This window comes from Clarias gariepinus, chromosome 16 (assembly GCF_024256425.1).
Source record: "Clarias gariepinus isolate MV-2021 ecotype Netherlands chromosome 16, CGAR_prim_01v2, whole genome shotgun sequence".
In the NCBI taxonomy this organism is placed as follows: domain Eukaryota; kingdom Metazoa; phylum Chordata; class Actinopteri; order Siluriformes; family Clariidae; genus Clarias; species Clarias gariepinus.
Window position 1 is genome coordinate 16806771 of NC_071115.1, and position 12571 is coordinate 16819341.

Below are 12571 nucleotides of genomic sequence, written 5' to 3' on the forward strand. Positions count from 1 at the left end.
TCCTCACAAGTCCAGTTCTTTTCCTGACCAGTCCAGGCATGAATTCCACAAGATCTGTTCTGTGGTTTTTGACACCAAGACATTAACTGCAGTTTCACAGCTTTACACTGTAAGATGTGAAGTGGAGGTCTCCATGGATTAGACTTATTTGTCCAGCACACCTCAAAAATGCTTGATCGGATTGAGATCTGTGGGATTTAGAGGCCATGTCAACACCTTGTCACCTCTTTGTCAAGTTCTTCAAAACCATTTCCGAACAATTTATTTATTTATTTTTTCCAGTGTGGCAGGGTGCGCTGTCCTGCTGATGGAGAACCCTGCCATTAGGGAATGACTTTGTCATGATGGAGTGTACTTTGTCTGCAGCAATGTTTAAGTAGGTGGTACGTGTCAAAATAACATCTACATGAATTCCAAAACCGAAGGTCTCCAAGCAGATGAGCCTCTGCCAGCTTGCCTTTTTCTCATAGTGCATCTAGCCATTGTCTAGAGCAATCACTCAGATCCTTTGTTTGCCCATTTTTTCAGCTTTTAACACATCGACTTTGAGAACGGTTTACTTGCTGCTTTACAGTATATATTCCACCCCTTGACAGGTGCCACTGTAACAGAATAATCAATGCTGTTCATTATAATGGTATAGTTGATCAGTGTATAATTATATTATACAGTCAGTATGTAGCCCGAAATCTGTTCCTTTACATAATATTCTATGGCTCTCTTTGTCTGGATCTACGGTAAGTCAAACACGAGGATGGATTATTATTTATTTATTTTTTATTTCTTTTCGTTCACAACCAATTTCAGTAAAACAAAGTAAGTTGTGCAACTTTATGGCTCTCCATGAAATTAATTACGTTCTTTTCTTTATTTCCTTTCGCTCACGGATCTCCGATTACCATTCATCATGCACAGCGAGTAGTGAGCTCTGACAAGGTGCATGGTAATTAACACATCACTTTTGGCAGAGTCAAGGAAACTTTTAAATTACATCAGTGTTGTATACTGTTGGAGCCTAAGGAATTGGCTTATGTTCATCTCAGCTTTATCATATGCACTGAGTTGGCGGTTTCTTAGGTATACACCCACCTTTTCACAGGTTATATAAGCAGATCTGAGAATATTGGTAGAAGTAACTTCATGAGGATCCTTTTTTTTCCTTAGGTGTATACAGCACTGTGCAAACATCTTAGGAAGCATATTATCTTTAGTATGAATGTTGTTTTATATGTTTAACATATTATGTACAAAATCAATTAATAGGTCCAAATTGAACTTTATTTTAAAATTATTGAATAAATAACAGCACAGAAGAATATTTGCATGCCTGTAAAGAAAGCAACATATTACATACAGATTAGGTTTCAGATGAAAAAAACATATAAAAGTGCACAAATCTATATCTATACCACTGATTATTTTTAAGCAAAGAATTTTCACACCAAATATGGACTGTGTTTATTTTATTACTCTTTATTGCATGGGCGGCACGGTGGTTTAGTGGTTAGCACTGTCGCTTTGCACCTCCAGGGTCCAGGTTCAATTCCCAGCCAGGTTCGATTTCCGCCTCTGTCCGCATGGTGTGTCTATGATCTACCTGTGGTTGGTGGGTTTCCTCCAGGTGATCGGGTTTCCTCCCGCAGTCCAAAGACACATTTGTATCCAAAATGTTTATTCCTTTAAATCTGTTTTGTGACGATGTCAGTTGCTACTATAGAAATTATACTAAAATTAATTAAAATAAAATAAAGTGCAGTTGAAAAGACACCAGCTAATTACCGTATCCTATTTCAAACATGTGACTGAGCAGGACTTTGTTTGAATAAAGTTCAGATATGCCTTATTGGGCGTGTGTGTGAAAGTACAAGATAAAAGAGTTCTTGCTCAGAGGTAATTATCATTGACTTTACAAATAAGAAAAGCTTTACTTTGTTCAACCCTAACTTACTATTTAAGCTGATTTTTGCCAGGAGCAAGCGTTTGCACGATATTAAATTACCCAGAATGAGGGGTTAAGTGATGTAACATCTGATTGATGTACTGTAATGAAAATACTAGTTGATTACTACAAATCAATCCGCAGTGAGTTAAAGGAACGTTACGACGTGGAAGGCCAGGCAGCCCGATCGTGACTCCGGTGTCCTGAGAAAACTTTCTACCTTGATGGTATCTAAGCAGTAGTGAAACGCATTAGTGTCGCTCTGGATTATACAGAGAAATAAAGGTGGTTTTACTCTTATAACTGCACAATCAAAGTTCTGGTTTGACTTGAACATCCCTCATAATTATTTGGATACTTTGATTTCAAACACTTGTACTTTTGTCACCTTAATAATTCTAATGTATGAATCTTCTGTTAATTAATCATTCTGTTATTATATAATAATCTGTTATTATTAATAAAAATGTTATACTTTTTGAAGCACCATCAAAAATTTATACTAACAATCATTTCTCCTAATGAAATAATATTAACATTAACTAGTATAGCGCTTTTAACAACACACATTGTCACAAAGCAGCTTTACAGGAATAAAAATTCTGGAACTAAAATGAAAAAAATGTCAGTACATCCCTAATGCACAGTGGTGGCAAGGAAAAACTCCCTGAGACAGAATGAGAAGGAATCTTTAAAAGGAACCAGATTTGAAATGCAACCCATCCTGATTGATTTGTGCAATACCACATAGTACAACCATAAAAACACCCTCTGTAACTTTGTTCTATAAGTTCTATAAATCCTGACAGCATGCCTCAAATGTCTAAAGATGAAATATTTCATGCATAATTTAGCTTGTGTTCATACTGCATTTTTTTTTTGGCAGCTCCAAACATATTTTCTCTTAGGTGAAGGGATTTTGGAGACTTGTTACTGTTTTTCCTTATGCTTGTCAAACCAGTCACTCACTCACTTGAGCCCTAAAGTTGTCATGCTGAAACACGGGAGTGTCAGTAATGCATTTTGCTTTGACAGAAAGTTCAAAAGACAGCCTCATAGTTTGGCCAACAATTTGACAGTTTGGTCGTATGCCAGGTTATAGTCGTCTGAATGTGCCACATGACAAGAAAGAGCTGCTGTTAATGGATGCCACAAATGCCACAGCAAAATCCCATCACTTCCATCATGACACCTCGGTTACAGGGTGCATCCTAATTCTCCATAAGCAGTCACTGCGCTCCATCTGCTGGATGCTGTAAGAAATACATGCAGATCTCTGGGAAGAATGTAAACATCTTGGACCAGCCCTTCTTATCTTTGCTATATTCGTGAAGTAGGCCAAATCTGCCAGGATTCCTGTACTTTTACCCTTTCAGAACATGTTGTTCATCTTTTAGTTTGAAGAATCATTGATTTGTATTAAAAACAAAATAATTCTACATCTGCCTTTTTAAGAAGTGTTCTTTCCTTTCTGTTTTCACTCTCTCTCTCTCTCTCTCTCTCTCTCTCAGCAGGAGTGCTTTTTTATCATTGAAGCTCAGCCATCAAAATGTTAAATTTTGTTTAGACAGGAGAGGAAATCAATTTCATTCTTGAATGAAGCAGCGTTTCATTTTGAAGAGTTCAGTAGATCGTTACAGAATGCGAAAGCACACACGAACAATTTTAAAAACAAGTATGATATCTGACTGCATACAGAGTTTTATATAAGGAAAACCAGAGCAAACAAATCAGAAATACAAACCAGTATTCAGAAATGCAAAACAGGCTGAGAGTCAGCTGACCTTTAAGCAACTGGCAATGTCAAACAGTGCACAAAAAACAAACAAACATTTAAAACGCAGAAACATCACTGGCAGAAGCAGAAGTGAGACTTTGCCATGTGTTGGTGAGAGTCTGGATTATTATCTAGAGCTTATCCTAGGATTACAGAGCATGAGGTGGGAATACACTCTGGATGCGTTGCCAGTCCTTCACATGGCACCATGCACACACAAATCTATGCATTCGTTCACACCTATGATCAAAGCAGCATTGCTAATCCACCTCACTGGCATGGGTTTTGGTAGTTGGAAGGAAACCAGAGAACCTGGAGGGAACAGGGATAAACTCTGCACAAACAGTAACCCACACTCAGGATCAAATAGAAATGGAACAAAGAGAAACGGGAAAAATCCATATATCACAATGTGGATAATTTCATAGCTTGGTACAATATACACAGATCAGCCATAACGTTAAAATGATCTACGTTTTGGGTTCCCCTTTTGTCACCAGGTTGGCTCTGGCCTCTCAGGGGCGTGGGTTGTGAGGGGGAACCTCTGTGGATCGGATTTGTTTTTCCTGCGCATCCTGTGGGTGCTTGATCGGATTGGGATCTTGGGAGTTTGGAGCTTGGGTTGGCAGCCTAAGGCTCTTTGCCCACTGGGTCCTGTGTGTGGTGGGCTGTGCACACACTGGGTGTTCTAGGGCTTTTCTGTCATGGCCAGCATTGACTTTAATAGGCAGTTTAAAAAAGGGGACAAGTAAATATAAATGACAGCAAACAGCATTACAGAGCCTGGGTGCATGCATCTGTCAGTGTGTTTGTATAATTATGGACTTATTTATTAAGTTACTTTTTCTTGTCTTTATTTTGCTGCAGAATAACAGAGTTCTGTTCAAGATCCGAGTCGTTGGGGGATCGGTGTCCTGTAGCTACTTGAGTCCTCAGGATGGACGTCCACTTCACCATCCTGCAGTAGACAGGTAAGAGAGGAGCATCCCGTGATGGTCGTTGGGAGATTTTTTAGAGTGAAATACAGATACAATATAGAGTTTAGTGATGGGTTGATGAATCCTTGCCGTCAGGGTTCACACACTATCAACAATAATATACATACAGAGAGAAAGTTTGTGCCGTAAACTTTCACTGTATCCCCATAAGAGGTCGTTAATTTGCAATCCGTCCACACACTGACCTACCTGGGAGCTGTGTACAGGAATTACCAAGTGGAAGAATTGCCTTTCACCTGAGAATAAAACAAAACATACTGCATTCTGACAGTTAATAATGGCAGAGTATTGATTTTTTTTTCTCTACATTGAGATCGTGAACAAAACCAGGCAATGGAGAAAAGAACTGAATAATAAAAGTTTAGATTGTGTTCCTCAGGAGCTCAGTGCCTTAAGGCAGTTAGAATTTCGTATCAAAGCTAATGTCTTTGGAAATCTGCAGTCAGAGAGCTGACCTGGACTTGATCCATTTACAACCACAAGGTCCAGGTAAATTCTTTCTTTCATAATAGCCCTGTTTACAAACTTTGTGTGGAATCTTTTTGTTTTCTTTATGGAGAGAGTAGATCAGTGGTTAAATTACACGGTTAGTGATTTGATAGCCGCGGACCGCCAAAATCAATGCTGAGAAACGCCTTACTCGCCATAAAAAGATGAATAAAATACTCCCAGTGTTAACAAAGTAAGCTTACATATCCAGGATTGGGGGTTTCATTCTTGCCTCTGGTCTGTGTGCTTAAAGTGCATGTGGCTCTCTCTGTGCTTTGTCAGTTTCCTCCAGTTAGTTCTTCAGTCTAAAGGCATGCCCTTTGTCTGATTGGTGTTTCCAAGTTGGCCATAGTGCATGATTGAGTGTGTGAGTGTAGGATATGGGTTGCCAACGGTGTGAAAACTGAACGAATGAATGTTGAAGTTTTACATCAGTGGTTGCTCCTGGTGGAAATGAGTTGCTATCGAAACTATTCTGTAAGGAATAAAACATGCTGTTATAGTACAAGAATCCATAATGGTGTTGTGTAATACAGCCAACATGGTGTTGTGTAATACAGCCAACAGAGAGCTACTACCATTACCACTAAATTTGTTAAATTTTCCAAAGCTGTAAACGGCAAAGTGTTTTGCTTCTCTAATTTAACTAGACACCACGCTGTTCTAGAAATAGAAGGGACAAATCCTCGGCATTGTGTTTTTTGTCTAAGTGGATAATTTTATAATATACATCTACAGACTAACAACATGTTTATGGGTTAGTTATCAGTATAGGCACATTGAGTTGAACTTCTAACAGCATGTATAATATCTGGAGATCTAATAATTCCCAAATTAGACTACATTTTTATAAGTATTATGTTTATTTTTAAAAAATAAAGAACTTAAGAGATGTATGATTCCAGATCTTGTCTTCAGCACTGATGTTGTAAATTCTTACATAATGTCTAGTAATGTATATGAGGAGAAATGACTCTTTGGTTTGGTTGGGTTGGGTTGACTCCTTTTGCCTGCTTCTCTCGCCTGCTGTTTTCCGGGCTCATTGGCACAAGGATGAGAGAATCAAACCAAGAGCCTCTTCAAAACTGGCTCGTGAAAGAATCTCCAGCAGGGACACACATGGCAGGCATGAGGAAGATTTGCCAGTTGCATTTTAGAGGACACTGAACAAAGCAGACTGAGTCATTGCTCAGTACTATCAAGTACAGGAGTTTAGAGGGACTACACATGAGCAAACTATTCCTAAACATTTAACATAGGTTGCATTAAAGCTGGAGTAAGTGAGTCGAAAATCTCTAATAAATAAAAAAACATAATCTAACTCGAGGTGATGCTTTTATTAAAATAGGCAAAGAACTAACAGATCTGAGGAACAGGCTTACCTGAGGTAATCAGGAAATACGGTTTCAATGTGAGCATTAATATTAGATTTTGGAGCTATGGAGAAAGATCATGTTGTCTAGGCATTCCTGATGTTTCTAATAAGTTCTTAATGAATCCTAATGAGTCCTATACCTGCGCAATGGTTGCATCTGGTTGAGAAGGGAAGTGTATGAAGTGATGCACTCTCATGCATAGTCTCCACTGTACAAGCCTCAGGAAGCGGTGTTATGATCTGCAGTTGCTTCAGTTGGTCAGGTATACAAATACTTGTATAATATTATATTTTTATGATTGCTCTTGTTAAGTACTGTATTCGTCGTCATTATTCACAAAGATATGAATATGTCCTATTATTAGTACTGACTGGCGTTTTCGTCTTTATTTTTCAGAGCTTTAAAGCTGTGTGGCTCCGGTGGTCCTCCACATGTGAAGCTGATTGTCGAGTGGGAACACAGAGTAAAGGACTGGTGAGTCCAGTGTTATTATCTAATCCCTAAATTACAAATAAAGGGAGAGTGTGCAGTCACATTAGGATAATTTTAAGGTCTAAATGCTGTATTTACTTGTTCCACTGTGACGCATTTGAAAAAAACAATTAGATACAAAGTGGAGCAAGATGAAATAAGTAAAAATCAGAGTGAAATGAGTTGTGTGTGTGTGTGTGTGTGTGTGTGTGTAGTCTGTTTGGTAACATTCAGGAGGAGGTGGTGAAGGATTGTGAGAGCGTGCGTGCCCAGCAGCAGCAGCATGTTCAGCAGCATAGCTGCACACTGGACGAGTGCTTTCAGCTTTATACTAAAGAAGAGCAGGTAACACACACAATGCAGCTCTTCTCGCTGAGAACTTAACAGACACTCTGGAATTTTGGAATATAGCCAGTTTAGACTAATCCCTATAATATTAGAATCCAGTAACAGATGAACATGTGTATAGACTCTTGTAAAGATTTACAGTGTAATGAGAATAGAAGAAGTTCCTAAGATCTTTAGAGGAAGAAGGAAGCTTTGTGTAATAGTCAAAGGATCGATTTAGGACCGTATCGGTCCTAAATCGATCCTTTGACTATTACACAAAGCTTGTATCAACATGGAGTTGAAACTTATAACAAAGATAAGTAGCTGAAGATGACTTGAAATGTACTAGTCATATACAGAATGGCAATAGAAGAAGAACATCACACAGAGACAAAATAAAGATTGGACCAAATGCAACTGAACCAAACTCGGAAGTAATCAACAAAAAAAAGGCTAGATTTAGGATGTGACCGTTAAATGCCGACTAATAGAAAAAAAGATAGGGAGAGATTTAGAAGTTTTGCTTCAGATGCACCTGCTTTACTGTCAGCTCATCTCACTCTGGCAAGAGTTCTCATTTATTTTTGAGGAAGTGTGATTCAGTGTTCAAGTAGTAGAAGAGTAGAAGATCGTAAGCTCAAACGCTGTTTCCTATACAGTACTTGCTTAGTTGGGCTGTCTTGCAAAATAAATAAAATATAAATAAATCTAAATACACTGATTTCTCCATAAAGCCAAGGCCTGTGAAGACTAGGTTTAAGGCTCTTTTTTTATTAAGTGGCATTGGTGTTAATCCTAACTCATAATTGTCAAGGTTTTTAAATGTATGCCTGAGTTTATATAATTATCACTTAAAATAGTTTTAATTAGTTTAAAAGACGTCGCTCGGATCTAATGAGTTCTGTCAGTGGAATGTTGAGGACGCTCCAAAGCACTGTAATAAATCGAGAAAATATTATTCTAACAAGCTGTTATTTAAACAATATGCATAAAATGTGTGCTAACGTGCTTGAAGATGATTGACTGAACAATAAAACCATTTGTTCATATCATATATCATATCATATATCATATACTGTCCATTATACTTTTCCCTGCGCATGCAGCTGGCTCCAGATGATGCGTGGAAATGTCCTCACTGCAAGCAGCTGCAGCAAGGCATGGTCCAGATGAGTCTGTGGACACTCCCAGACATCCTCATCCTCCACCTGAAGCGCTTCAGGCAGGTGGGCGAACGACGAAACAAGCTCTCCACTCTTGTGCGCTTTCCTCTCTCAGCCCTGGACATGGCACCCCACATGGTCAAGAGGAGTAACTGCACCCGTCTGTCTTCCACATGGAAGCAGCAGCCTTATCAAAGGACGGAAACAAGCCAGCATCCTGAGGAGTTTTTGTACGACCTGTACGCTGTGTGTAACCATCATGGAGGCATGCATGGAGGACACTACACAGGTGTGTGGACTGATGATAATTAACCTGGGATTAAATCAGTATATAATATACTAACCAGATTCTAAGAAATGTACACAATCTAATATTTGTTAAGTCGCCTTTAGCTTTGATTATGACACGCAGCGTGGTGGCTAGTTCATATAAAAATTAATCCTCAGCCTTCCAGAACCATTTCTTTACAATTCGTTTAAAAAATCGTGCTTTTGTTGTCTTGCAATATGGCTGTGTTATCAGAGAAGGAACAACATGCATTGATCTTTCAGAACATTCACGACTTTATTTTATTGCCACATAGCATTGCTGAACCTCCTGAAGCAACCCCATATAGCACATAATACAGTGGGAACTATGCACTATGGGTGCATCCCTTCATGCTCTTACTTTTATAACCCTATCACTTTGGAATACGGTCATATCATAATCTGCCACCTCAGACCACATGATCTTTTTTCAATGCCCCAAAGTCCAATCTTTGTACTCCCTGCAAACTGACTTTCTGCTATGTACTAGTGATGGGAAGTTTCAATCAATTTTGTGACTCAGTTCTTTGAATCTCGTTCATTGAAATTACCTGTTTTTTTTTTTTTCATTTAGTTCATTTCGTTTTTTTGATCAGAAATAAAATAAAATGTTAAAGTTTCAATAAACAGACCTCCAACACATCTACATACACAAATTTTGGCTATAGTTCCAGTAATGAAAATATTACAATGCAGCTAAGGACAAATTATGATAAGCAGAATAAGCAGTTCAGTTCTCATATCTTCTGGTCGTTCGTGCTTTTGAATCTATTGCACCGCATAGCGTCTATGGGAGTCACGTGACAAAAGAACGAACGATTTGGATCAAAGACTCCAAGGTAACTACTCATTTCTGTTTTCTGTACATAACCTACAGAGGTTTTGTGATGCTTTGTGCATGCACGCGCAGAAGAAAATGAACGAATTACTCTCCGAGACTACTCGAGTCACATTAAAGACTTGTTCAAAAAGAATGAATCATTCATGAATGACCCAACCCTACTATGTACACAAGCAATTGTGTACTTGAATTGAATGTGTGTTCAAATGATCTCTGGTGTTAATCGTGGATTTTTAATTATTTCAGCGTACTGCAGAAACTCCGTGGATGGTCAGTGGTACAGTTTTGATGACAGCAGCGTCGAACCAGTGCCTGAAGGGGAAGTGTGTACACGTGGGGCTTATATCCTCTTTTACCAGAGACGCAACAGTATCCCTCCATGGTCAGCCAGCTGCTCGCTTCGAGGTTAGACTTCATTTTCACCATAACTATATTGTAGAAAGATTAAATTATTTAAATCGATAGTTTCTTGTATTTGCTATTTTTTCAGGTTGGTACTCTAACCCCGTGGTTCTCAAAGTGTGGGGCGCGCCCCACTAGTGGGGAATACAGACATGACAGGTGGGGCGCAATGAACGGGAGGGAATTACGAAAAAAATAATAGGAAAGTACCTATTCTAATTCATGCTTTTCTTTATTGACAATAAAGATCTGACACTCGAAACTAAACAATCACATGTAAAGAAATGGATCATTAATACAAGTAAATTAAAATAACATCAGAGAAAAAGTGGAACCATAGTGCAACAATAACGGTTTAACTTCGGCATGTTAATTGCAGAGGAACTATATATAAGGAAACATTCGGTATTATAAATGTAATTTCATTTATTCCAATGTGTATGCTGATTTTTCTGTATTTTTGTTAAAATTTAATATTTTATCAGGCAGTACTAGTCTGGCATTTCTAGTTTCCTGTGTGGTAACAAAGTTGCTTTTTGATCCTTCAGGCGCTGAACAGAAGGGAAGATCAATATTGTTCTACGCTTTTTGTTGGTGTGCGGCATTTTGCGATGATCCCTAAATCATTCGTTGCGCAGTAGAGAATAATGGTGTTCATGCTTTTAAACATGTATAATTTAAGGCGGATGGAGCTCAAAGACAATGTAGAAAGGAAATATATGTCGGTATCTTATTTTCGGGTTTATTTACGCAGCTATTGAATTCGGAGATGCGAATATAAAACTAACTTTACCGCGGACACAAACCGGTCAGTAGCGTACTGTATGTAGTGAGCATAATAACGTCAATGGATACATTTGTTACATGGATCACAAAAAAGCAGGTGATTCATCACTATCAGGCTAATGAACCAAAAAGCCAGCCGAAAAGACAATATGATGAAGCCTACTGTATGTTGCACTTAGATTCATGTTGGGGATGGTGGGGGCAGAGAAGAGACCCGTGTGTGTTTTGTGTCTTAAACCGCTGGCAGCAGACAGCATGGGACCGACAAAGTAGGAAGACAGACAACACACCCCAGTCACGTCAATAAGCCACTCGACTTCTTTAAAAGAAAGCTCTAGATAAGTGACGATGTAAGCCTGGTATAACAATTGCACGTGTATTTTATCTGTTTTGAACTTAGTGTTATTTGATCTTATTGGTTCAGAAATTAATATTTTAATAAATAGTAAACTTGGCCGATTTCGTTATCATTTTGTTGACAAGTGGGGCTTGAAAATTCGTCCACCCCCTTAAGTGGGGAATGACAGAAAATGTTTGAGAACCACTGCTCTAACCGAACATGACTTTGCTTATACAAACACACCAAAGATTACATTGTTGAATAATGAACCAGTTGGTTATCATTTGTTTATGTTTATTTTACTGTTACTTTTGACAACTAATTTTATATCTATATACGGTATCTATATATACACTACCGTTCAAAAGTTTGGGGTCACTTGGAAATTTCTTTGTTTTTGTTTTTCTACATTCTACAACAATACTGGGGATTTCAAAACTATAAAATAACACATATGGGATTAGGTAATTATGTAACAACAAGAAAAACAACAGTTAGTTGTTATTTTAAGACACAGAGGTCAGCCTTTCTGTAATAGTTCTTGCAAGAACAGTATTGTCAAGTGCATTTGCAAAATCCGTCAAGCACCATAATGAAACTGGCTCTCATAAAGACCATCCCAGGAGGGCGAGACCAAAACCTACCTCTGACACAGACGAGAAGTTCATTTAGAGTTATCAGCCTGAAAAATGTCCAATTAACAGCACCTTAAATTAGAGGCGTTATGAAGTCTTTACAAACCATAAGTAGTAGATACATCTCAATATCAACTGTTCAAAGGAGATTAATGCATTTTTTTGGGCGCCTTCAGCATTCCTTTACAATGTAGAAAGAAATAAAAATCAGGAACCATCATGGAGTTAGAAAGTGACCCCAAACTTTTAAATATATATTATATAATATATAACGTATATGTATATACATATATATAATGTATATGTAATATTTAGGAGTATGGCAATGATTAAGTTATACCAAGCTGAATGTTTTCTGTCCTTCCACAGGCTCTACAAGCTCCTCCGTGTCTAATCACTGGCTCATCCGTTTGACATCCGTGTCCGAAGAAAGCCAAAGTCCCACGACCAAGACAGCTTGCTGCTCGTCAGCTCCTGAACCCCAAACGCCACTATCTCCTGTTTTATATGAGCAACCAAAAGGAGATTCTGGTAAATTATTTCTCAACTAGCATTGCCTGTGGTAGATGGTACCAGTCAACTGGAGTTGGTCACTTTATGTATTGCTTTTCTTTTTGCAAAAATGTATCATAATTTAGGCAAATTTTGTCTTTATTATCAATAGTTTTCAATTTAGCTAAGAATTACCACAAATCCTAATTTTGCCCAATATTCT

The 12571-nt window shown here is 38.2% G+C and overlaps 1 protein-coding gene across 1 annotated transcript in view; it reads left to right on the forward strand.

The window, feature by feature from the left end:
- usp43b (ubiquitin specific peptidase 43b) overlaps window positions 1-12571 on the forward strand; it is a 99135-nt gene that overhangs the window by 83966 nt on the left and 2598 nt on the right. The window contains exons 9-14 of the mRNA XM_053514021.1: window positions 4584-4687; window positions 6976-7053; window positions 7266-7395; window positions 8487-8832; window positions 9940-10098; window positions 12226-12387. Coding sequence (XP_053369996.1) covers window positions 4584-4687; window positions 6976-7053; window positions 7266-7395; window positions 8487-8832; window positions 9940-10098; window positions 12226-12387 — 979 coding nt within the window. The remainder of the gene's footprint in view (window positions 1-4583; window positions 4688-6975; window positions 7054-7265; window positions 7396-8486; window positions 8833-9939; window positions 10099-12225; window positions 12388-12571) is intronic.